The sequence below is a fragment of the Canis lupus genome, chromosome 3 (assembly GCF_011100685.1).
Source record: "Canis lupus familiaris isolate Mischka breed German Shepherd chromosome 3, alternate assembly UU_Cfam_GSD_1.0, whole genome shotgun sequence".
Taxonomy (NCBI): Eukaryota; Metazoa; Chordata; class Mammalia; order Carnivora; family Canidae; genus Canis; species Canis lupus.
Window position 1 is genome coordinate 41,191,530 of NC_049224.1, and position 24,062 is coordinate 41,215,591.

General features: G+C 44.6%; 1 protein-coding gene and 1 long non-coding RNA gene across 2 annotated transcripts in view; one reads left to right on the forward strand and one right to left on the reverse strand.

Annotated features, from left to right (window-relative positions):
• The window catches only part of ADAMTS17 (ADAM metallopeptidase with thrombospondin type 1 motif 17), a 338,281-nt gene that overhangs the window by 205,460 nt on the left and 108,759 nt on the right, over positions 1 to 24,062 (forward strand). Inside the window, exons 13-14 of the mRNA XM_038532673.1 lie at positions 10,309 to 10,475; positions 17,873 to 18,000. Coding sequence (XP_038388601.1) covers positions 10,309 to 10,475; positions 17,873 to 18,000 — 295 coding nt within the window. The remainder of the gene's footprint in view (positions 1 to 10,308; positions 10,476 to 17,872; positions 18,001 to 24,062) is intronic.
• Positions 4,955 to 12,719, reverse strand: LOC111095193. Its single transcript, XR_005356922.1, has 4 exons — positions 12,592 to 12,719; positions 11,951 to 12,387; positions 10,037 to 10,097; positions 4,955 to 8,725 (listed from the first exon to the last, which is right to left on the reverse strand). It is a non-coding gene; the product is annotated as an uncharacterized LOC111095193 (long non-coding RNA).

Below are 24,062 nucleotides of genomic sequence, written 5' to 3' on the forward strand. Positions count from 1 at the left end.
AGCCCATGATCTCTCCTCCCAGCCCACTTCCCCACACTCCTTTAATAGCACTACCATCCATTACAGTGCTCCAGTCCAAAGCCCCTGAGTTCATGAACTGTCCTCTTGTCCCTTCTCTTCCTCTGCCACATCCTTTCGTGATGAGAATGGCAAATGCAGCGAGCCTGCACTATGTGCTAGGTTCCCTTTTTGACATTTACACATAGCAAATCATTTAATGCTGCCGTACAGGAGAGGTAATCTTTTTTGGCCCACTGATTAGAAACTGAGTGGTGGAGAGGTCAGGTCACTTGCCCACGGTCACATAGCTGGTATAGAACCCAGCAGTGAGGCTCCATTGTTCTTTCAGACCTTTTGCACTGGCTTCCCTGCTTCTAGCATGTTCTCTGCCCGCCCCCTCCCCCCCCCCCCACCATTCATTCTCCACACAGAGCCAGAGAGATCCACTTAAGCATAAATCCAGTTCTCTCTCTTCCTGCTACAGTCATTTCAATCATTACCCCACTGCCCTTCCATACTCTTGACCACAGTCTCTGTATTCATTTCCCAGGGCTGCTGTAATAAATTGCCACAACTTGGTGTCGTAAAAACAATAGAAATTTACCTTCTCCCCATTGTAGAAACCAGAGGTCTGAAATCAAGGTGTTGGCAGGATTGCTTCCTTCTTGAAACTGAAAGAGGATTCATCCTACCCACGCCTCTCCCCAACCTTTGGGTGGCTGCTTGTGCCCTCGGGCATTCTTTGCCTTTGTAGACTTGCATCTGTCTTCCTGTGGTCTTCTCTACTCCTCTAAGGACACCTGTCATTGGATTTAGGGCCCACCCCAGTCAGGATAATCTCTTCTCTTAATTTGGAGATTCTCAGTTATATCTACCAAGACCCTTTTTCTAATTAAGGCCATGTTCGAAGGTTCTGGGTAATATAATCTGGGAGGGGAAAGAGCCACCATTCAACCCACTTCAGCCTTCTTTCTGTCCTCAGATACAACATTCCAAGCTCCAGACCTTTTCCAGTATTCCTTTCCCTCTCCCCACTTGCCCGTCCCTCTCCTTGGGTCTCTAAGTAAATGCCTTCTCAGGCCTCCTTCCTGACCACCTTGAACAAGGTAGAGTGCCTGCTTTGCACTCTCTCTCAGCACCCCTTTCCTACCTTATAGGTATTTTAACAATTTGTAATTACTCATACATACTTGCTCACTTGCTTTCACTCCCCCTACCCCAGTGGCCTTTGAACTCCATGAAGTCCACACCTGCTGGGCACCATCCTCCTTTCCATTGCTTAGAGCAGAATAGCCCTCCATGACCTGTGCTCCCTACCACTTGGATGCATGCTTGCTAAGAAAAAGCAGTCTCTGCTTGTCCAGCATCCCAGAACACACACTTATTATTGTTTCTCCCCCAAAACACAAAGGTCATTGTAAATTATTATGCCAAGAAGGTAGATCACCAGCTGGCCACCCTTTCTCATACAATCTCACTTCACGGAGGCCCCAGTGCTGTGAACAGCCCTGAGTGTGGCTCAGGTTCCCCTGCACATGAGAGTCATCTTCCCCATGCCTGCCCTGCCCCGGGATGTTGTGTTCCATAGCTAGGGGTGCCCAGGGTCCTCTCCAGAGCAAACTCCAAAATGTCACCCAGTCTGTTTATCCCAAGTGAGAGAAACAATATGTCCCTGCTTCTATAATATTTATGCCTGGGTAGCCTGTCCAATCTTTTGCAATAACAATGTAGGTTTGTTTCCCATTCTGGAGAGCACCAACAGGCTCTTTCTCCCTGGCAGAAGCACAGGGGGAAGCACCCCCTTGATGAATGGAAAGAGAAGGGCCCGATGTTGTGTGGGTGGTTTAGCAGCAGCCCCAGGGTTTTGGGGGTAGGGGGAACATGCAGGATACAGACAATGTTTTATGAATTCCAGGCAAGAGTTGTTAGCCTGATTTTGCAGAGAGGCCTGACATGGTGATTGTTACAAAGCACAGCTGATCGAGGCCCTGGAACCAATCTCTGACCAAAACAACGTCCTCTTCCTGGCTTGCTCCTTAACTCACCAGGCTTGCTGCCTTGAGATTTCCCAAGGATGTCCAAATCTCACTGCTATGTACATCTCAGACTTGGAAGGCTCCCACCACCCTCTCCCTATCCCCTTCACTTTATATTCCTGGCTCCTTCCCCATATCCTGCAGCTGGTTTATTCACTGTCCAAAAATACTGACAAGAGAGTCCACTCCCCAACTCCACCTTTTTCTTTCTCTAGTCCTGGTCCTTACAGCTCTTGGAATTCATATTTCTTGCTGGCTGACATCAGGGCCTGGGGGACCATCTGGGTTTTTAATCCAGCTTCCTAGGCTCGTCCTTTCCTGCCACAATTTGTGTTGCTATCAATGGGAGTTTCTGCCCCAAAAGACTATAAGGCAGTAAGTTCACTTATAATTTGAATTCTGGTACCCTATCAAAAGGCTTGTGTTTTAGAGGGAGGGCTAGAGAATAGGGTCAGGAGAAAGGCTCAGATGGTCTTTTGTGAAAAGCCCACTCTGTTAGAGCACAAGAAGGAAGAGAAGGTGAGTGGAGCATAGATACAGAATGCACTGAGGTCACTGAACAGTATCGCTCTGAAAGCAGCCAGCCTCATAAGACCCAATGTGAGGCCTGGGGTTGGGGAGTGAAGTTATATGCCTGTAAGTGCTTCCAAAATTAAACCCCTGTATGTGCACTTTCAACATGCCAGTGACCTGATGTTCCCATGGGTGGGTTTTTAAAATCTCAGTCTTTTACACTTGAGTCTAAGTCACATGTGTTACTTGGATACCTTGCAGCAGAGGCCTTATAACTAGGATGTATGCTGCCCTGAAGGGACCTTAGCAACCCTACACTACTCCTGACATCTGGAGCTGCTGGCTGTCCACTAAGCCATCTGTGGCTCTGGATGGTGAGTGGATCTGAACCACTGTTGTGACTTTATCTTACAATCTATCTTCACTGAGGAGAACAGAGCAAAAAAATAAAAAGTGTCACTCAGCTGGGGTGTTCTGCATATTCATCCACTCCCAAGGTGCTGCGTGATCTCGTTCTTCTCCATGAACCTTTGCTGCATTCCTACTCTGCCTTGGGTCTGCCCAAAGCACTTCAGACCCCACTCTAGCAAGAGATAGTCCTGCCCTGCCGGAGCTCACTTTTCTCTCCACACTTCAATCTCTCACCAAAGCCTCTCTACCTTATTTTCCCCTTATTTTTAAGCATCTTTATTAAGGTACAATATACAGAAAAGCACACCTATTCTAGAGTGTGGCTCCTGGTGCAGGACTGCTCATCATAGTCGGGTGTGTGTGTTGGGCACACATGCAGGTGCATATTGATGGAGCAGGAAGTAGTCACTGGCTCCTAGTGTGCATGCATGTGACTGAATGAGGGTGTGGTTTTACAGGGCAGCTCTACTGTATCAACTGCTGTGGGCAACAGGGAGCTTCCTCTTGCTCCAAGCCTCACCAGTGCTTCTGTATCATCAATATTTCTCACGTTGGCCTTTCTGATGGGTGTGTAGTGGTATCTCCTGAGATTTTCCTTTGCATTTCCTTTCCAACTAATGAGCATTTGTGAGCATTGTTTGTGTCTGTGTTTGCTATTTGGATATCTTCCTGTGATGTGCCCATTCAGATCATTTGGGTTTATATCCAAACTTCTATTTTATTGATGTTTAGAAAGTCCCAACAGAGTACAAATAGAACCCGAGGATTGGTGTTGGAAAAGCATCTTGAAACATCCATCACAATGTAGGTCAGGCTGGCCTCTCAGAATCATGACAGCTAATGGTCAGCTGCCCTCCCAGCCAGTTCCTGCCACATCCAGGAGCTCTTGGGAATCACACTTTTTATGTCTACCTCTCACTTACTTGCTGGACTTTTTGATTTAACATATTAGAACTTTGATGTCCTCATCTGAAGGATGCAGTCAGGAACCCCTTCAGATTTTTTGCATAGGTTTGACAAAGTAATGGTTATAAAGAGTAGGTCATGTGTAAGCCCTCTGGCCATATTAGTCTATACTCCTGTGGATGTGAAAGTTCCTCTATCCTTATCACTTCTCACCCATGTCCTGAGCTGACCATACCTCACTTCAAGATAAGATTTCAAATTACTTTCAAATCACCACCCTTTCTGTCTCCATGAGTTCTGAGGCCTTGGAGCCTGAGCGGTGGAGCCTGGCAGCCTTGTCTGTGCCTTGCAGTCCTCAAAGGAAAAGCTGAGAATAGTACATAGACCTACTTCCAGCTCTAAAAAGTGAGCAACTTCATTTTACCATGAATTCTGTGATTTCAACCATTGCTCATTTTAGCCATATCAAGCTTGGTTTCTGTTGCTTTAGGCTTCCTAGACCTCTTTTTACTTCATCCACACTACGTAGTCCAGAGAAACTTACAATACTGGATGAGAACCTCAGCTCTCTGATCCTCAGACTTTTGGAGGGTGATCTCTCCTACCTGTGTTTGCCAGCCCCAACACCATCTCTCTCCTGAAGGCCCTTGTGTCCATATGGCTTAGGCTTGGCACACTCCTCTGATGTGGATTCCTTGGTAAAGCTGGTCCTCTCCTTCCAAGTCCTCCCACAGAACTTCTGTTTGTAAGCCATTTTTGGATGTTCCCATCAGACACACCCTCTCCACACAAAGATTCTCCGCTGTATTATGGAGGGCTTCTTTCTGTTGTCTCACACCAGTGTATACCTGGGAGGCCATTACAGATGTCATGGTAACTCTAAGATGACCTGTATTATAGATACAGTTATGAAGAATGAGTGGGCTCAAGGCAGATTCCTGCCATGGATCGACATACTGGGATGATTTTGGTAACAAATCACACGGCTCATGGATTGTGTCTCTTTTTCCCGTGTTGTTCAAATAGTGACCCAAAGGAAAACTGGAAAATATCAACTCTTTCAGTCATTTTGTTTTTGAATAGGGAAAGTTTAATGTAAAAAAGCATTAACTATAACTGGTGGTTGGAGCTGCTAAGAGATAAAGAGAACAGAGGAAGAGCACTGGAAGAGCAGGTATAGGAAGTGGTCACTATCTTTGGGTCTGAGACAGAGCACACAAGGAAGGAACAAATATGGATGAAGGTACCCCCCCCACACACACACACACATACAGCGACAAAATTCCTTGGACTTGTTGGAGAGGATGAAACTAAGGTCCATTGGATGATGGAGAAGTTTGCAGAGGTGCTACACTGGTGGAGTCCTTTGAAAAGCCACACTATGGGGTGTTAGGGAAAGCTGTCCAAGGGGAGAAACTGCTTCTGAAACCAGGATGAGAATTTTCCCAAAGCATTGGCATGCTTAGATGCTGCCCTCTGAGATGAAGCTGCTCAGAGGGAGGTGGCATGCATCACATGCTACCACAGGACTCTGCTGAGAGAAATTAAATACCATAACCAGAGACAAAAGTCTGTTCTTTCTCTGTGTCTCTCTAGTACCTTGTACTGACAAAGCTTAGCATCATATCTCCTTGATTGGAGATCTTTATTTTCTCATATGGCTTCAAGTCACTATCTAGCATCCTTTCATTTGAATCCTGAAGGACTCTCTTTAGTGTTTATTGTAGAGCATGTCTGGTAGTAAAAACAAAAAACATCCTCAATTTATCTGAAATGTCTGACATTCTCCCTCATTTTTGAATGACAGTTTTGCTGGATATAGAATTCTTAGTTGATAGATTTTTTTTCTTTGAGAACTTTGAATGTATTGATCTGCTATCTTCTGGCCTTCAAAGTTTCTGATGAGAAATAGGCTCATAATTTATTAAGATTCTCTTATATGTGTTGTGTTACCACTCTCTTGCTGCTTTCAAGATTCTCTATTTTTTGACAGTTTAATTGAAAAGTGTATTAGTGAATTTATCCTACTGGGACTTTGTTAAGCTTCTTGGATATGCAGATTCATGTCTTTCTTCAAATCTGGGAAGCTTTCAGGCATTATTTCTTCAAATGTTCTATTTCTCTTTGTTTTCTGAAACTCCCATGATGTATATGTTGGTCCTCTTAGTAATTTACCACACATCCCCTCTGTTCACTGTTCTTCATTCTTCTTTTCACCCCCTAGACTTAATCATTTCATTTGCCCTATATTCAAATTTGCTGATTCATTCTTTTGCCTGCTTAAATTTGCTTTTGAACTCACCTGGTGAATTTTTCATTTCAATTATTATATTTTTAAACCCTAGAAATAATTTTTCATTTTCATAATTTCTATCTCTATTGATACTATCATTTTTCTCATACATCATTTTCCTGTCTTTATTTATTCAAAGCACTATTATACTTTAGTGCTTTGACCATTTTTAAGACAGTTGTTTTAAGTCTTTACATAATATGCTCAATATCTGAGTTTTCTCAGACAGTTTCTGCCAGTGTAGTTTATTACCTTGAGTGGGCCATACCTTTCTTTTCCTTTTTATACCTTGTGATTTTGTTGTTGTTGTTGTTGTTGTTGAAAACTGGACATTCAAATCTTATAATGTATCTCTGATAATCAGCTTCCCTCCTTCCCAGGATTTGTTGTTTCTTTGTTGTTAAAGGTTTCTCTGTGCTGGGGATCAACCTAAAGTGAAAGCATAAGGTCTTCTCAAGCCTTTTCTAGCCTTCATCTTTTCCAGACAATCCTGATGGCTCTCTAAATTTTCTCAAATGTGTAATTGCTTTTAAATGACTTAGTCCTTACATATCTGGCTCCCAAAGGAGGAAAAAAAAAAAAGGTATTTCTCATTGAAAGTCCCTGGAAGTCCCTTCAGCTCATTGGAATTGCAACAATGGTGGTCACCCTCTATTCCCATACCTCAGAAATCAGAAGCAGCACTGAAAAACCAGAACAGAGAACCCCAGTATTTGGAGAATAAGGTTCTTATTGTCCTCCCTGGCTCCAGCCAGTCATACCAGGTATACAGGTACAACTACCTACCCTGGGGCTGAAGTGTGGGAGACAGCCACTACCACAATAAAGGCTGAAATTTATCTAAATTAACCACACCTTACCTGCCAAGATTTTTTCAGGAGGTGGCACATTTTTTAACAGACTCCAGAATTTCAAAATAGTTATTTCAGATGATTTTTGCCAATACAATTGTCTAAGTGGAGAGATGGATTCCTGGTGCTTCCTACTCCACTATCTTCCCTGACCTTAGTCTCTCAGTCATAGTAAGATAAATTTTGATAATACAGTTCAATTCACTCTAACTACTGTTTGTTGAAGACTAGCCTATGCAAGGTTCTCTGCATGAAAGCTGCAGAAAAATAGAAGGAAGACAATAATCTACCTCACCATTTCACAAGGTTGATGATAAGAAGCATACCAGAGACCCAAGCAGGGTCAAGAGAGGCACCAGGTAGGAAATAAAAAGATGCTGCAGGGCCTCAAGGACAGACAGACTGGGGAGGGGGGGTGGATGGCTGGGGAAGATGAGGCAGTGGGCTAGATGAGGGTCTGAAGCAGGATCTTCCCATGGGAGAAGGTTGGAAATGGAGAAGAAATAGGTGAACAGTTGAGAAGGAAAGCACCCTGAGGCATATCAGGTTTCCCATGGGCTACCGCCACTCCAGGCCCACTTTCTGCTGGATCCAGGAGTTGTCTTCTCATATATAAACTCTCCACCCACCTGCTACAAGGCATAAAGGTAGTTTGTTCATTGCGGTCAGTCAGATATAAATTTAGGAAAATCAGTTGCTAGTGACGGGTACAGTAGAAACTAAAGCCTAGTGACAACCCAGGAAGTTAATTACACGAGATGCACACATCTCAATTCACACCCTAACTAGAAAACATTGTTTTCTTCATTTTTCTAGAAACCAATTTTTATTTGCATTTGTACTCTTGATGTTTTTTAATTTGTATTTTTGAACTCCGTTCTGGTTCAGGTTGGATTCCTAATCACTTGAGGAATTTTTGCGTCATTTTCCCTAAGTCTACAACTAAATTCAGTGAGGATGCATCTGATTCTTGTATCATTTGGTATATCTGTCTTCTAAGGGATGCCATAGCAAACTATTACTAACTGGGTGGCAAAAACAACACAAATTTATTCCCTTCTAGTTCTGGAGACCAGAAGTCCAAGATCAAGGTCTTGGAAGGGTTGTTCCTTCAGAAGACGGTGAAGGAGAATCTGTCCCATGCCTCTCTCCTAACTTCTAGTGGCTTACTGGTAATCTTTGGCATTCCTTCAAATGTGGGAACATCACCCCAATTTCTGTCTTTATCTTTGCATAGTGTTCTCCCTCTGTGCTTCCATCTCCAGATTGCCCCTTTCTATAACAATACTAGTCACATTGGATTGGGAGCTCACCCTGTTCTAGTATGATCTCATCTTAATTAACTACATCTGTAGTGATCCTATTTTTAAATAAGGCCACATTCTGAGGCAGTGGGGTTAGCCCTTCAGCATATGATTTTAGGATGGACACAATTCAACCCATAACTTCTCACCATACAGCATCTGCTGCCTCACCCATGCCTTCTCTGGTCCCAGCCATGGGAATTTGCCTGTTTCAGAGATGCCCCTCCTGCTGGTCCACATGGCTTTTCCCCTCTCTGTTTCTTCCACACTGTGTTTTGTGGCACAGGAGTCCATTCATCTCTCCACACTTGGCATTCAGGCCCAGGACTCTTGGGGGGGTGGTCCGAGATTCTGTCTACCCAAACATGCCATGCAGTCATTTCTCCGAGATCCAGCTTCCTCCCTGGTGTTCTGGGAAGGAAAAAGAACAAAAGGTCCCTCTGTTCTCAGATCCCATAAACTGTAGAGAGGTTTTGCTGTTTCCTAACTTGGAGATCAGAATGCAGGGCCCTTCTCTGGGGTCACCAGTGTGGATAATCTCTCAAGGCTCCCTCCCAAGTGAGGGAGAGGTTGTCTGGTGTATATGAGGTGGGCATAAAGGTAAGAGCAGAGCCTTTCTTCCTGTTCCAGACATTTTCTCCAACACATTTATGTAGACCAGGAGCCAGGAAACAATGGCCCATGGACTAAATCTCGTTCACCACCTGTTTTATAAAGTTTTATTGGCGCTCAGCCGTGCCAATGCCATGCATTGTCTCTGGCCACTTTTGTGCCGTAACAGCAGAGTTGAGTAATTGCAAAAGACTGCATGGCCAACAAAGCCAGAAATATTCACCATCTGGCCCTTTGCAGAAAAAGCTTGTGGACTCCTTGTGTAGACTTCTATAACACAAAAGCCCAAGGAATTCTCCTGCGATACCTCTCCCCTTAAAGCAGTGATCACAGGGCAGCCTCATTGTCTGATTACAAGGAATGGCAAAGGGAGGAAAAAAATACTCAATATGAAATGGTTATCATGTCAAAAATATTGTCCTGCCAACAGGTATATGTAATTTGTGAAAAGCCATTGAGCAAAACACTTGTGATTTGTGTTCTTTTGTATGCCGAATTTTAATAAAAAGTACGGAGAGAAAACAGTCATACTCCAACCTGGTAATTTTGGCATCATGAAAATAAAGGGAACCAGTGAGATTGCTCAGGTCAGAGTCCTGTGAGGACACCCCAGGCTCTCATGGAAGAGCTGGACAGAGCCACATTTCAGCCAGCCACACCAGTGTTTTGGTCACACACCTGGTCTTGGCCAGAGAACACATCTGGCTCTCCAGAACTGCTTAGATCCCCATACTAAGCACGGAGCATCTGGGACAGAGGACATGTTTCTGATCACTTGTGGTCTCACACTTGCCCAAGTAAAGGTTGCAGAGACAGGATCTGACAGGTCTCCACCCAAAGCCATTGAGTAAGTTACAGAATCATTCTGATGCTTTGCATTCTAAAGTAAAGGAGAACTATTTACTCATCCTGAAACTTAGTGACCCCAGAGTATACCTAGGAGCCATTTAAAGGTCTTTGCTTTATAGAAGACCAAAACAACAATAACAACAACAACAAAAAAAACCGACACACTAAAAATTCCCCTTGGCATTTTCAGTGTTACAAGTGGCCAAGTCTTAAGTTCAGATGAAAGACGCAATTTGTGGATCTTACTGAACTGATACTCACCCGATCCTATTTCCAGATGACCCTGATTTACAGTTCTTGGATGCATTTTGCTGACGGCTCACTTCAACATGCCAAAAAAAAAAATTAAAAAAAAAAAAAAAAAAAACATGCCATCAGCACGGGGCTGGGATTGCAGAGATACCATGTGCAAGAGCAGAGGGAGGTTGCTTTGGAAACTCTGCCTGGCCCCTCCCCCTCTGGGTAAGAGAGGCAAACAGCACCCCTGCTGCTGTTCCCAGTCTGGTTAACTAAGACCTTTCTCTTTCTTCCAGCCCTGGGCCAGGAGGCACTCACTGCTTGGGAGCCAGTGTGGAGCATGCTGTCTGCGAGAACCTGCCCTGCCCTAAGGGCCTGCCCAGCTTCCGAGACCAGCAGTGCCAGACACATGACCGCCTGAGCAACAAGAAGAAGGGCCTGCTGACAGCAGTAGTGGTTGATGGTAAAGGCATATGGCACGTCCTTTCACAGTGCCCCCCCCCCCCCACCTTCTCCTCCAAGAATGTAAACACCTCCTAGGAAAATCCACAGGTTTCCCCCTTCCCAGCAGTCCATCCAATGAACGGGATACCCCAGTCCAGCTGCCCCAATCATCAGTGGACTGGTTTCTCGAGCAGTGGGGTTGAACTTGGATGACCCAACTCTGGGAGAGTTCTTAAAAGCAGCTGTGAGGCAGGCAACAGACCAGAATTGTCCTGCACCCCCATTGGCAGCAAGGCAGGTGTGCTGGCAGCCTGCTGCCTAGTGCCACGTGCTGAGGGGCCCAGGGCCAACTTTGAAGAGAACGAGGCTCTGCAGGAACAGGACAGTGGGTTTCTGTGTCTGCTCTCTCTCTTTACAACATTGATGCTTTCTTGAATTTCTTTTCTTGATTCATTTTGGGTTGGCTTTTACTCCTTGACTATGGTGTTTGGGGGAAAAAAAAAAAGGTTTTGAGGACAGTTATAACTCAAAGATGATGATAGGTACGGGTCAAATTTTCCTTCCAAGAACTTTCTCCCAAATCAAAGGAGTCTGCCCCATGGGCCATTAGAAGCATTTCTAGCAGCTGATCACATTCTAGGTGGTATATCATGTCTGTAAGATTTGTAATGTTTATTTGTTGTTGATAAGGACTGCCTACCCCCATGGCCTCATTCAAAGCTTTTTACACTTAAAATTCTCTTCATCTTCTGGAGACAAGACTACATTGTAACGATGACTATATGGTCCTATTTGTTGAGCACACCATATGCCAAGCACAAGTTAGTTCTGCGTACATTATTTTAATTACTATGTAAAACGAGCCATGCAAAGATGAGAGGTTACAGGTTACATGACATGTCTAAGTTCCTGTAGCTGATAAGCAGGGAGGGACCCCAGTTCCAGAAGAGCTGGCTGAGAAAATCACTACCTCTCATCTGGCTTCCACTACTCGAGTAAGACAGAATGAGAGCATGACTTCATAAGTGTCAAGTGAAGAGGCTTTAATAAGAACTACGGTGACTGTGCCTGATTTTTACACGGTCTCCAAAGTCTTTTGCAGGAGAATGAGGTTCCTGTGCCAAGTCCTAGGTTTCTTCTTTGTGGCTTGAAGAACCTCTGAAATCTATATTCTGCAGTCTGTTGTTACAAGCTCAAGTGTGCATAGCTCTGTGGGGGTAGGCTGAGGCATCACAGGAAATAAAAGCCCCAGACCTGCAGCTTTGAACCTAGCAACCCAACCCATTAGCCTTGAACTGAGCTGTAAAGTAACGTGGGATGTTCTATAATCATAGCAGATAATACACCACCCCGCTCAGCCACAGGTTCATTTAAAAGCACTGGGGAGCTCCCCAGACTTTTTCCTTTTTAAAAAGAAAACCACTTGTTAGAGCTGTGTGATAGTAGATGCACCATTGCCTAACCAAGACTTCAAAAGAAGAGCAGCCTACATACCCTCAGCTTTTCCTGCAGACAAAGGAGCGAGAAGACCTGCCCTCCCAAAAGGAACATGTGCAGCTGGAGGCAGGAACTCACACAAGACCCTCACTGCTCTCGGCCAGGCCATTCCTCTGGTGTAGGAAGACCCAGGAGGCTTCCGTATGTCTCGAGCACATTCGGACCCCTGATCGGGAGAAAGCGAGCCCCAGCCGAAGCTGCCTTGTTTCCAGTGCAGTGATGGGTTCTGATGAGGAGCAGCCTTGTTTCCAAACCATCAGCCATTCCAGCCTGCTGGATGAAGACGCTTTAGATCCTCTGTCATGTCCTCTGCTGCTGTCAGGAGCAAGAAGAGATCAGATCCAAGAGGGACTCGCTACATCCCCATTTCCACTTGACTGCACACACACTATTATTGTTATTCTTTCCTTGCTCTGCTTCAGCTTTCAGTTCCCCTGAAATTCAATGCAGAAATCCCACGTAAATGTCTGGTTTTCCATAGATTTCTCCAAGTCCAGATTAAACTTCTATTTTACTTGTAACCACTTTTGGATCACTGAGCTCCTCAGCTCCCTTATCATCACAGTGGCTGAAACTGATGTCTGCCCCAGCTCCCCAACCCAGGAAGCTTCGTGGGGCAGCTATCTGGGTTCACTTACCAGGTTCAAAATGTGTTCCGACCCACTTGCTTTTCATTTCTCTCTCCCAAAGCAATAAATAATTATAGCCAGAGTGCCACTGCTTTTGATCTGAGAAGTGCTGCCCTATCTGATAAGGACAGCTAATAGGCAGTACGCATTTGTCTTTGAAGGAGAGACTCTTAAAAGGAGCATTTCACAAGGATGAAAACAAAATAACAAATGGCCAATTCAGAGGGCATGGGGAGAATACAGATTATAAGTTTGTTCCTCTCAAAACTCAGCTTATAAAAGGCACAATTCTAGCTCAGCTGTGATGGGAACGATTCCTGTGGTTGGGCTCTGGGCTCTCTCGAAGCCCATTATGACTGCCCTATTCATAGCATTGCTATCACTGTGGAATTCTTTGGCGAGTGACGCATAGTTCAAGAAAGGGGAAGCTTTTTTTTTTTTTTTTTTCTTTTTTCTCTTATTGAAGAAAAAAAAAGAATTCTTGCAGAGGTAGATTTTCCAAGGGAGGGCTCAGGACCACAAATCCATACCACCTCTGAAAGAAGACAAAGGCTCTCCTTAGAAAATAGGTCTAAGTGGGAAGGCCTTTAAAGAGAAACCCATGGAGATGGCCTGTTGCCAAACCCACCCCATTTCTGCTTTCCCCGTGGAATCTCATTTAAATGGAAATCTTTAGGAGTTTAGTCCTTCCTGCCCAAGCCAGCAGGCCACGTGCCCACTGAAGTGTCAGAGGGCTCAGCCAAGGCCGAGGCTGAGCATGGAGGTGCATTCCCAGCCCCTCTCAAGCATGGCAAAACCCCCTCTGGGTCTGAGTCTTCCAGGGTATGGAGGGTATGATGGTTAGGGACACTTCAACTCCAGTTCAGCCAAGCAGACTGGAGGTGCTTAATGACAAAGAGAGAAGTTGTCACAAATATGCAGGAGGTCTTGGATCCCAAGAGCTGGGATCTGAGGAAAGGGCCTCGGAAAATAATCAGAACCCTTTCTCCATGCCCACCACAGTTTGTGTTTGCGAGTCATTTCTTCCTGCCTCGAACTGCAAATTGGTTTTCACATGACTTGTCCACATGTAGAGTGATGGGTGGCCCGAAACACCTTCATCCTTTGTCTATCCTTTGGGGCCAGATATGGCCAAAGCATTTTTGGTATTAGGTAACAACAGTGCATCAACCATGTATTAATACTACCAGTGTGGTCCAAGGAGCACGCCACCATCCAGGGAAGCACATGGATGCCTCTCTCTTCAGGGATGGGATGGAACCCATGAACAGTCTCTAACTGGGATACTGAAGACTACCAACAGCTTCATGTCATCAAGGCTGGTTTTGCTACCAGATACATTTGCCACAAATGCAAGAAAATGCTTGCAGTTGTCAGAGCTTTTTGGACTTCTGAATTGTGGATAAGGGAGAAAAGACTTCTTTCAGATTCATCAGCCATGAGTAGACACAGCTGCTCTGCATCTGAATTTTAGTGCAGGTTTTTCAAGAGAGAGAGACTCTGATCAGCCCACCTGTGGTCACGTGGCCACTCTTGATCTAATCAGTTGAGGCCTCACAAGGCAGAGCGATGAGGCTGTGATGGAAAGAAAGACTCTGATACAGCTACAGTCAGGTGGCTGCTGCTGGTCCAATCAACTAAGGCCTGGTTCTGGAGTCGTGGTGGGCAGCTTTGGGAGTAGGGGAGAGTAGCCTCCTCAGCATGTATCCCACACAGATAGCCAGACAGAGCTGGAGTGCACGCTTGTGGTAGCCTCAAAATTCAGTGTTGTCTCTCAGTAAGACCTTGTGTCTTCATCACTATGGATTACCAGGGGGAATCCTCCAAGCCCCTGAGCTCATCTCCCCTGCCCTGTCTGTGGTTTCTCCATCCAGGTATATAAGTCCTGGCAAAAAAAAAAAAAAAAAAAGTAGGCCAGTGAGACACCAGGAACCACACCAGACAGTCCAGCCTCAATCAGAATTTCATTTTAGCACACATGAGCCGTATAAGAGGAATGCTCTAAGCTTCTTTCCTTGGAGTATGTGGTTATATGACTTTTAAGAAGATTTGAGCTTCTGTACAACTAAGAATGTAAAATGCTATGCCCAGAGGGGAATCACAGCACCTCATTTATCTGGGGATTAACTGTCCACCCAAGGTAGCTTGGAGGAGAATTTTCAGAGAATTTTGAGGGGCTCCTCCTCAACTTTTATAAAGATTATCCCGAGTCCCTTTGAGAGATAGTGCTACACCTCCTTAGAGGTGTAGGGTGCCCTAAATTCTGAGCACAGACCTCAGAAAAGGAGATGGACAAATGGAGTTTTAGCGGAGCAAAGGAAGTGTTACCTCTGGACTCTATTCTGGAGTCTGTGTGCCCCCAGACTGCCCAAGCCAAGGAGGACAGTGTCTGTGGGTAGGAGAGTCCAGTGCACGTGGAGTTGAGTGTACTTTCTTGCCTGGGGTCATGGCCAAAAATCCCTCCATCTGTGGATCTCCACTTTCCTGATGTTTTTTTTTTTTTTTTTTTTTTTTTTTTTTTTTTTTTTTTTTTTTTTTTTTTTTTTTTTTTTTTCCTGATGTTTATAACAAAGAGCCCAGCTAAACAATCTTTATCCCCTCCAAGTCTGGTCTTTCTAACTTGCTGCAAAAGATCCTTTACTTTTCTGCCCAAATCCCATTTCCATTTTGGCCCAAATCAGTTTCACCCTTGGTAGTTTAATGGACAAGTACACAGCAAATCCCAGTTGAGGCAGACTGTGAAAAGCCCCATGAAATGGGCCTGAGCTGCTAGAGAACAAAGCATAGAGTGGAAGGAATGGCTCAATTCCCCAGACAGCAGGCTAGAGGCAGCCTTGAAAAGCATGCCCTACTCATCTTTCTTTTCCAGCAGTGCCCAAAGAGTGCCTTGTGTGATGGAGGGGCTCAATTCCTGTTTTTGTTTTGTTTTGAAAATTTTGTTTTCATTTTTTGGGGGTTTTTTGGATGAATAAACATTGAAGCATCATTACTTACCTGGGAAGCTACTCTTCACAGGAGTTTCCCCTGACCTCCACAACTAACTCTAACAAACAAGTTGAATGTTTCCAGTGAACCTCTGTAGCTTCTTTACAGTGTTCTAAGGCAAGACATCCTACTGGGCATGTCGGTCAGCAAAGCTCCATGAGACAGGAGCTTTGGAAAGCTGCTGAACATGTTGGTGGTTTAGTGAATGTCATTCAGTCATGAAAGCCACAGACCCTGGATGGGACAACACATCTGCTCTGATAAGAACTGTCTAGCTGGGATTCCAAGGTCTTCTGAGACCAAGTAAACTCCAGAAGCCTTTCTCTTCCTTCCCCTGCTCTTGATCATCTGAGACCACTGGAAGGACCCAGTGGGGAAAAGGACCCAATGGTGGAAACAAAGGGCCTGACGGAAGCAGCACAAAGGTATTAGTGTTTCTCTCTTTGGAGGTTTCTTTATAGAATAATCACATAATGTCACATAAATGTCACTAGAATCATAACTGAGAGAAAGAAAAGGGTGCATTCATCCTTCTCAGAGAAGAAGAAAATCTATTCATTTATTTAAAAATGAGCTTGAAGTTTTTCTCCTAAAATCAAGAACAAAGCAAGGATTTCTTCTTTCACTGTTTCTTTTCAACATCACACTGGAAGTCCTAGCTAATACAAATAAGACAAGAAACAGAAATTAAAAATATACAGATTGGGAAGGTAGAAATAAAACTACCTTTGTTTGCAGATGACATGATCATCTATGTAGAAAATACAAAAGAATCAACAAACAAACAAACAAAAAAACAAAAACCTTCTGGAACTAGTAAGCGGTTATAGCAAGGTTGCAAGATATAAGGTAAATGTACAAAAATCACTCAGTTTCTTATATACCAGCAAAGAGCAGATGGTGTTTAAAATTAAAAACACAATACCATTTACACTGACAACCCCCAAAATGAAATATTTAGGAATAAATCTAACACTCTATGTAGAAGATATATGTGAGGAAAATTCTGATGAATGAATTAAAAGAATTAAATGAGGAGATATTCCATGTTCGTGGATAGGAAGAATCAATACTATCAAGATGTCCGTTCTCTCTTGACTTGATTCAGTGCAATCCCAGTGAAATCCCAGCAAGTTATTTTGGGGATATCGACAAACTCATTCTAAAGTTTATATGGAAAGATTAAAATATTTACCAAGTCCTTCTATGAGTCAGGTCCTTGGCCTGGCCTGGGGACAAGAGATTAAAATTTTAGTACCTTGTCCTCTGTAGTCTCCCAGTACTGTCAGTTCTTCAATCAATCTAAAGATAAATAAGATCCAAACTCTTTTAGAAATGGAACCCACCCTAAAAGAAATCCCCTTATACATAAGTTACTCAAACAATTATAAGTCAATAAGATAATGGCTAAGGGCTTTGAGGAGGTGTATGCAAAGTGCAGATGGAGATTCCATGTCAGAGATGGCATGAGAGGAGAGAGCTCTGGAGTAGAAGCTTCTGGGGTAATAGGAAACTTCCAGAAAGCTTTGTGCAGAGAGGGATTTTCAGGCAAAGGAACAGCCTAAGCAAAGGCTATGAGAGCTTGTCATGTTATAGGAGCTCACTTGGTTCCAAGAGCAGCAGAAACCAGTGTTTCCCTCCTGCCTGGTAATATGGCCCTTACAAGTTGTCCTGGAGGCCCCTGTGTTCCTATGCTTTATTCCCTCTCAGTTTCTTCCAGGACCTTCTTGCTGCATATCACAGCCCTGAAGCTTTTATCCAGCAGCTGGTGGAACACTAAGGCACTTAGCAAAAGCCACTGCTATAGAGACATCCATAGGGACCACACCCCCTCCTACCCAGAGGCATGCTCATTCACCTTCTCCCCCTATCCCACCCCCACAACAAGATAAGCTCCCAGGCTCTCCCTTGATACATATTCAACTCACTTAGGGGTTAGCACACAACAAAATGTTTGTTCAGCCTGGTATTTTTAATGCCTTAAGGAAAAGGAATACTATACGTTTACAAAGGATGAAGAGAATTAGGTGAATAAAAGCCTACAGAGCCCTCACTCATGTGTTGTTTACCTATGTCTGAGGATCCTTCTCTATTTGCTGGGTTGTGTTCCAAGGGGCAGGTGCATGTCTCTGAGGAACATGTGCTGGGTTTCTGTGACCTCTATTCCGTACTGACCTCTCAGCCTCTGGGCCACCACCTACATGCACCTGCACCCTGCCAGCTCATTGCCTTCATGCACCTGCACCTTACATGGCCTACAAACCCCTTCCTATATCAATGTCCACCTTCCTCTTTCCCTCCTCAGATAAACCATGTGAACTCTACTGCTCACCTCTCGGGAAGGAGTCCCCACTGCTGGTGGCTGACAGGGTCCTGGATGGCACACCCTGCGGGCCCTATGAGACCGACCTCTGTGTGCACGGCAAGTGCCAGGTGATGTGTTTTCCTTGTGTCTTTTGTGGGGCTTCCTTTGGAGGGGAGGCTCCCTCACCCCAGAAGGTTTCACAGTGGGGCAAAACTTTCGGGAGGCTTGAAATGGATTTTCTCAAGAAGACACCAGTGGTGCTATCTCCTGCAACCTGGCACCCCTCCCTCCCTGGGCAGTGACTGAGCATAAAGCCCACCTACAGGCCAACTGGGAGTTGAGGTGGCTGGAAAAACAGTGGCAACGTAATAACCTCAAAAATCTTAAAATAACTTTAGTCATTCTGACAAAGGAAAAAACAGGTAAAATACTAAGGTAAGACTGGAAGATGTGTATGAATATATTGTGGGACAAGTTATACTGTGTTTACCTACAACAGATAGAGTAGAACAGTGCAGATTCCTTCGCAGGTAGTATAACAGGACTATTTATCCATAAGAATGGGCATCCTCCTGATGTGTGCAGCGGCTGGAATTGGGGTAGGGAGTCAAGAGGCTGTGTATTTCCAACACCCAGAGGGCCATGACTCAGGTAGTACCACCCTCCATTATGCTACATGTGCCGTATTTCCTGAAGACCCAGTTTGATCCCCACCTATCATGAGAAGGGTCCTCTCCCTTAGCCATGGACACATGCTACCTTCATGGTTGAGGCCAGGCTCCCTCAGCCATGTCCTCAGCAGGTGAGCCCAAAAAGAGCTGGAAGAGGCAATTGCTCCCAGAGCCCTAAGCCAGCAGATGAATAGCAGGAGTGCTATGCACTTGGCACAGAAAGGAAAACCAGGTCTTGCTTCCGATTTTCACTTTACCGTGTTTGGCTTCCATGGACCAGCACCTGCAGCATGAGAGTAAGCAAGGAATCTAGTCACCATGGGCCCCTGAGGGGCCTTCTCATTTTGCTAGGGAAAGAGAAGCTGTGTCTCAGGAGCCATGTGACTACTGATGCTTTGGGGTGCCCACACCTCCCAAAGTCAACACCCATCTCTGATGCTCTGTTTCATGGAAATATTAAAAACATTTGAAAAATTGTAAATTCCAAGGATCACAGGGGAGAGAAACTGTCATTCCCCTTAACAGCACTAGTGCCAGAAACCTGCCTCCAGGCCTGGGACCCACTGACCCCGAAAGGTAGTACATCCTGTTTGTTCTATTTCCCAACACCTGGCCAAGGGCAACGTTTTGGTGAATCGATGAAGACAGATGGAGTAAAAGAGAGGAAGGCAGAAAGACACAGACACAAACACAACTTCTAGGGTGGTGCCTGTGGCCATTTCAACCCTAGTAGATTTTTTTCCCCCTGCAAAGCGCAAACTAGTCCCAACCTGGGATTTTTCCTGAAAAAGCTTGACAATATCCAGACTCCTTTAGCACTGCCTGGCTTTGTTATCAATTCAGATATGTGTGTGTGTGTGTGTGTGTGTGTGTGTGTGTGTGTGTGTGTGAGAGAGAGAGAGAGAGAGAGAGATAGGCACTGGGTGCCCAAGCGTCTTGGCAAGGCATCCTTATGGGAAGGAAGCAGTGACGGTAGTGGAGCTGGGCCCTCGGGGTTGTGCTATAGTTGTGGAGAATGTGCAGGGCCTGGAGCGGTGTGAACACAGGTCTTATCATTGTCACTGAAATGAGGAATTGCCAGCATTTCTCTGCAAACCTATTAGCAAGTCAAGTGCAGGCGGTTTTTCTTTCCTAAATTATTCACTTAAACAGACCTTGCTACAGCACAATGATGAACATTTCCTTAGTGACAGTTTTCCAAGTAAAAGCACTTGTACCCTTTAGAGCAGCACCATCTGAGCCACCTCTGGGCTTTTGCCAGCGTCTTTTGCAGTGTTCTTGCCAGCCTGCAGGCATTTCTAAGAATCCTGAACTTTTCTGGCCAGCAGGGTCAGTATTAAGTGGCCAGACATGATTTCAGCTCTAAGTGATCAGTGCCAATGGGCCCTTTCTATGACCTTGGAACCAACCATATGCTTGTCAATTAGGGAATCTTCCCTGTGCCATGACAGCAAAATAGCCAGTTTTTCAGTGAGAACAATATGGATGAGATGCCTCTCAGGGTCTCTAATAACCTGAAGTCTATGGTCGTCTGGCACCTTTGAGACAGAGCCTGCCCTGCGCTTAGATGTGATGGTACACTTGCCCTGCACTTGGATGTGACAGGTACAGTTGCCTTCCTAGTCCTGAATGCCACCCCATCCATGCCTACCCCCTAGTCTATCTCAGATGCCTTCACCACCATCATGCTCATTGCATTTACTGACCCCTGTGGTGAGACTAGCCTAACCAACCACCACCCCTCAACACAGGAGCACTGGGGCACCCAGGTGCAGACAGTGCCCCTCTCATGATGTTTTGTGGCAGGTGGGTAGGCTCATGCTCATCAGAGCCTTGCCTTACCCCTTGTTGGTCTCAGAAGTACCATCTCCTCTGTATGGATGTGTCTCAGTTACCAGCTCCTCCAGGCAGCCTACCAATCCTCGCAAAAAGCCCATCATCCTGGTAGGGGGTGGCAGCATGTACCTGGAAGCACCTCACGAGATTAAGTCCCTGAGAAACTACTCACTTTCTGAAAGAACTTAAAAATACCACCTGTAATTTTTCTGACAATTCTTAATCCTCAGAGAAAAACCATAAAGGTTATGTTCAGCCCATTGTGAATTCAATTCTCACAAGAATCCAACTTAGTAAAGTCACAGTTAAAGAAGTTTTATAATGAAGTTGAACATTGTTGAATAGAGTATGAGAAATTAGGGGCGTGTGGGGAGGGGCAGAGTTGGTTGAGTGTTTGACTTAGGTCATGATCTCAGCGTCATGAGATCAAGCTCCATGTGTTGAGCTCCACACTCAGTGCAGAGTCTGCTTAAGACTTTTCCCCCCTCTCCCTCTGCCCCTGCACATGTGCTTGCATACTCTCCCCGCCCTTTCCCTCACTCTCTCTCTTGCTCTCTCTAGAATAAGTAACATCTTTTTAAAAATAAAAAAGAGTATTAGAAATTAAGTATAAGTACAGTATTGATGCCTAGTTACAGTAATTGCCCAAGTAGAATATTCTGGATTCCTATGGTACTTGTGAATGAGTAAGGCAAGGAAAATTGGTTAAAGAGAAGAATAGTAGTAAAAAAAAATCTCAGGAGTTTAGTAAACAGAGGATCTGTACTTATTCATCAATACTATTATCTGATTATAATGGATAAAAGGTAGAGATCATCCATATTTTATGTAAGACAGTGCTTACAGAAATATTGCCATGGTTCACTTACTAGCTTTTTCCTCTGTTCCCTTCAGCTATAAATTTTGCTATTTTGGGGTGGCAGAGGAGTTCTGGGAAATTTTGAGAAGCAGTGACTAGTTGGTAGGGAATGGAGGGGACGAGAGGCTCCCAAATGGCATTTTGAGCAGATTCCATTAAGCTCCAAATAGCAGGCTGATTCAAACCATAACATGAAACATGGAAATGCCATTTTATTCTATTTTTACGAGGACTGAGTTAAGTTTCATTTCAGTGAGTCACAAATTATTTAACATGCTGAAATGAAACTTAACAGTGCTCATAAAAGTGGGAGTGAGTTGGGGAAAGAAACACAAACATTGTCTGTTTTTCAGCAAGTCTGTATAAATCAGGAGTTCCATCATTCGCAATTCCTACTGTTGGCCTGTGAGGCAAAGAAATCAAGTTAATATGTTTCTAATGTGTGACTTTGCCTCACAGCTACTGAGTTTCAGTGGGTGAGTCAAACTGACAGATCTGAGTATACCTGAGACCCACTACACTTGGCTTTTCTGTAAGGCCTCACTAACTTGTGTACACTTGTAGGCATTCCAATTAAGGTCCCACTTCTTTGAGATCCTAACTTGTGTGTACATATCCTGGGCTTGATGAACACCAAAAGACCTTGAGGTCCCATAAGCTTGTGGGAGGGATTGTGTCCAACTATCTTTGTTCCCCCAGCATCTGGGGAAACAGACTGAAAGAACGGATTGAACACAGAAACACATTGAGTGGATGCATAGGTGGATGGGTCACTTGCTCTTAGAACTTCAGTGACTCTGGAATCTCGATACCATTTCAATGGACTATTTTCATTGTCCAGGATTTATTAGCCTCCTGCTTCGTGTACAGTGGTCCATTCAGCAAGTAGAATTACTGGCAAAACTTGGAAGAATTATAAGACTCTGGCCTTAGAGTCCCCCTGTGTAAAGAGGGTAACAAGCATGCAGGAAAATGTACAGGATTTCATGCTTGGGCCTGTGTTTCAACAAAACCCTCCTGGTTGCTGCTTCTCCCCATATAATGACCCTGCAGTTGGCATCTCTGAAATGTGACTGTTGGTGACGAACCTTCACTAACAGCAGTGCCTAAAACTCTGAAGTCATTGCCTGCACTTCTTCTATCTGATCAACTTCCCTCAGCAACTTCTGGATTAAGCCAATAGATGGAGCCTCACACATGCTCCTTTCCCATGACAGGACTCTACTACACTGATGGTAAAGGTAGGATAGCACAAACCATGATGCCGAAGAGAAGCAGAGGCCGCCCTGTGATAAAAGAAAGACACCACCTCTTTCTGGCGAGTGGAAGTGGATGGAAGTTCCACTGAGGGAACAAATCAGCAGACGCCAGAACCATAACAAGTAGAGAGTTGGAACAGAATGCTTGAGGGCATCTAAGACTTGGGAACAGAGGGCGAGAGTGAGGTGTTGACTGAAACTGAAGAGGAGACAAAGAAACCATATGGCTGGCCCTGCACTTGGAGCTTTACAGGCTGTTGGGTGATGATCACGCAAAGTATCACAGTTGTGTGATCAGAGTACCAAAGTTGTGTGATCAACTCTTCAAAGGCAGCTGGAGCAGGTGTGTGATCTCAGAACTTGTGCATAGTACTTACCTTCCTGGGTTGGGGAGTGGACTCCAGTTTTCTCCCTACCAGTTCCAAATGGAAGCCTACCACACAACACCTCCCATCCCCAAATATAGAGCTCCCTCAGTCTACCTTTTGGTGCCTCAATCTCAAATATGAGTGGTCAACCAGAGATCATCAGCTATTTGAAGAAAACCAGCAACAAGAGCAAGAAAGACCAAGAAAAACAGAGAAACCAACCCTGGCACAAAATTGGGATAATCATAGAATTCTCTGCAGCAAATTATCAATCAAGCACGGGGATAAAATAAAGTAATTTTGAGATGCAGAATAACTCAGAAATTTTAGTTTCCTTTCCATGCATCTGTTCTGAAGAAATTATATGTGGTTTAGCAAAATAAAAGTAAAATCAAAAAGAAGACAACAAGCACAGCAAGAGTTGATGCAGCTAATCCAGGAGCCCAAGAAATGCCAGGCTGGGTGCTGTGGTACTGGCCTAAAAGCCTCAGTTAAAATTAAAACAAGAAGTCAGTGGCATCCCTCCAACAGAAGAGAATGAGGCGTAGTTAGAAGATTGCTGTGAAGTTGAAGAAAGCAAGTGCTTCTCCTCCTGGCCACAAGAAAAAACAAAAAAACAAAGACCATCCAAACCTATATGAAAGAATAACCTTCACAACTGGGGAGCAGTTGCTGGCAGGTTTGGGGCACAGAAGAGAGAGGCAGAGGGCCCACTCTGAAAATAGTCTCCTGCTCCCAGCCTGAGGCCCAGCTTGGCAAGAGACCATCGTTCTTATGCATTTAGTGAAAACCTCTGATGTGCTTCATATCATGGTGGGCATTGTGTCTAGGCCTGGGGGACAAGAACACAAAGAATTGTAAGACAGTGTCCTCCATGTGCTTACAATCTGTCTTGAAAATGAGACATTCATGGGAGACCTTAATAACCGAAGGCAAAGTCATGATTGAAAGCCAGTGAGATTTGGTTTAGTCACAGCAGAAGGTACATAAGGTGGAACTTGATTTATTCATCAAAGATTTATTGAGCACATTCTATGTGCTAGACTTTCAGTGGTGACCCACCCCAAAGAGGTCCCTGTACCCATGCAGTATACAGAGGAGAAACACAAACTCACAAACATGGTCATTCCAAGGACTGGTCTATGTGGAGAAGAAAATGGTGTCATAGGTTGAGAGGGATTATAGCTGAGGAAGACT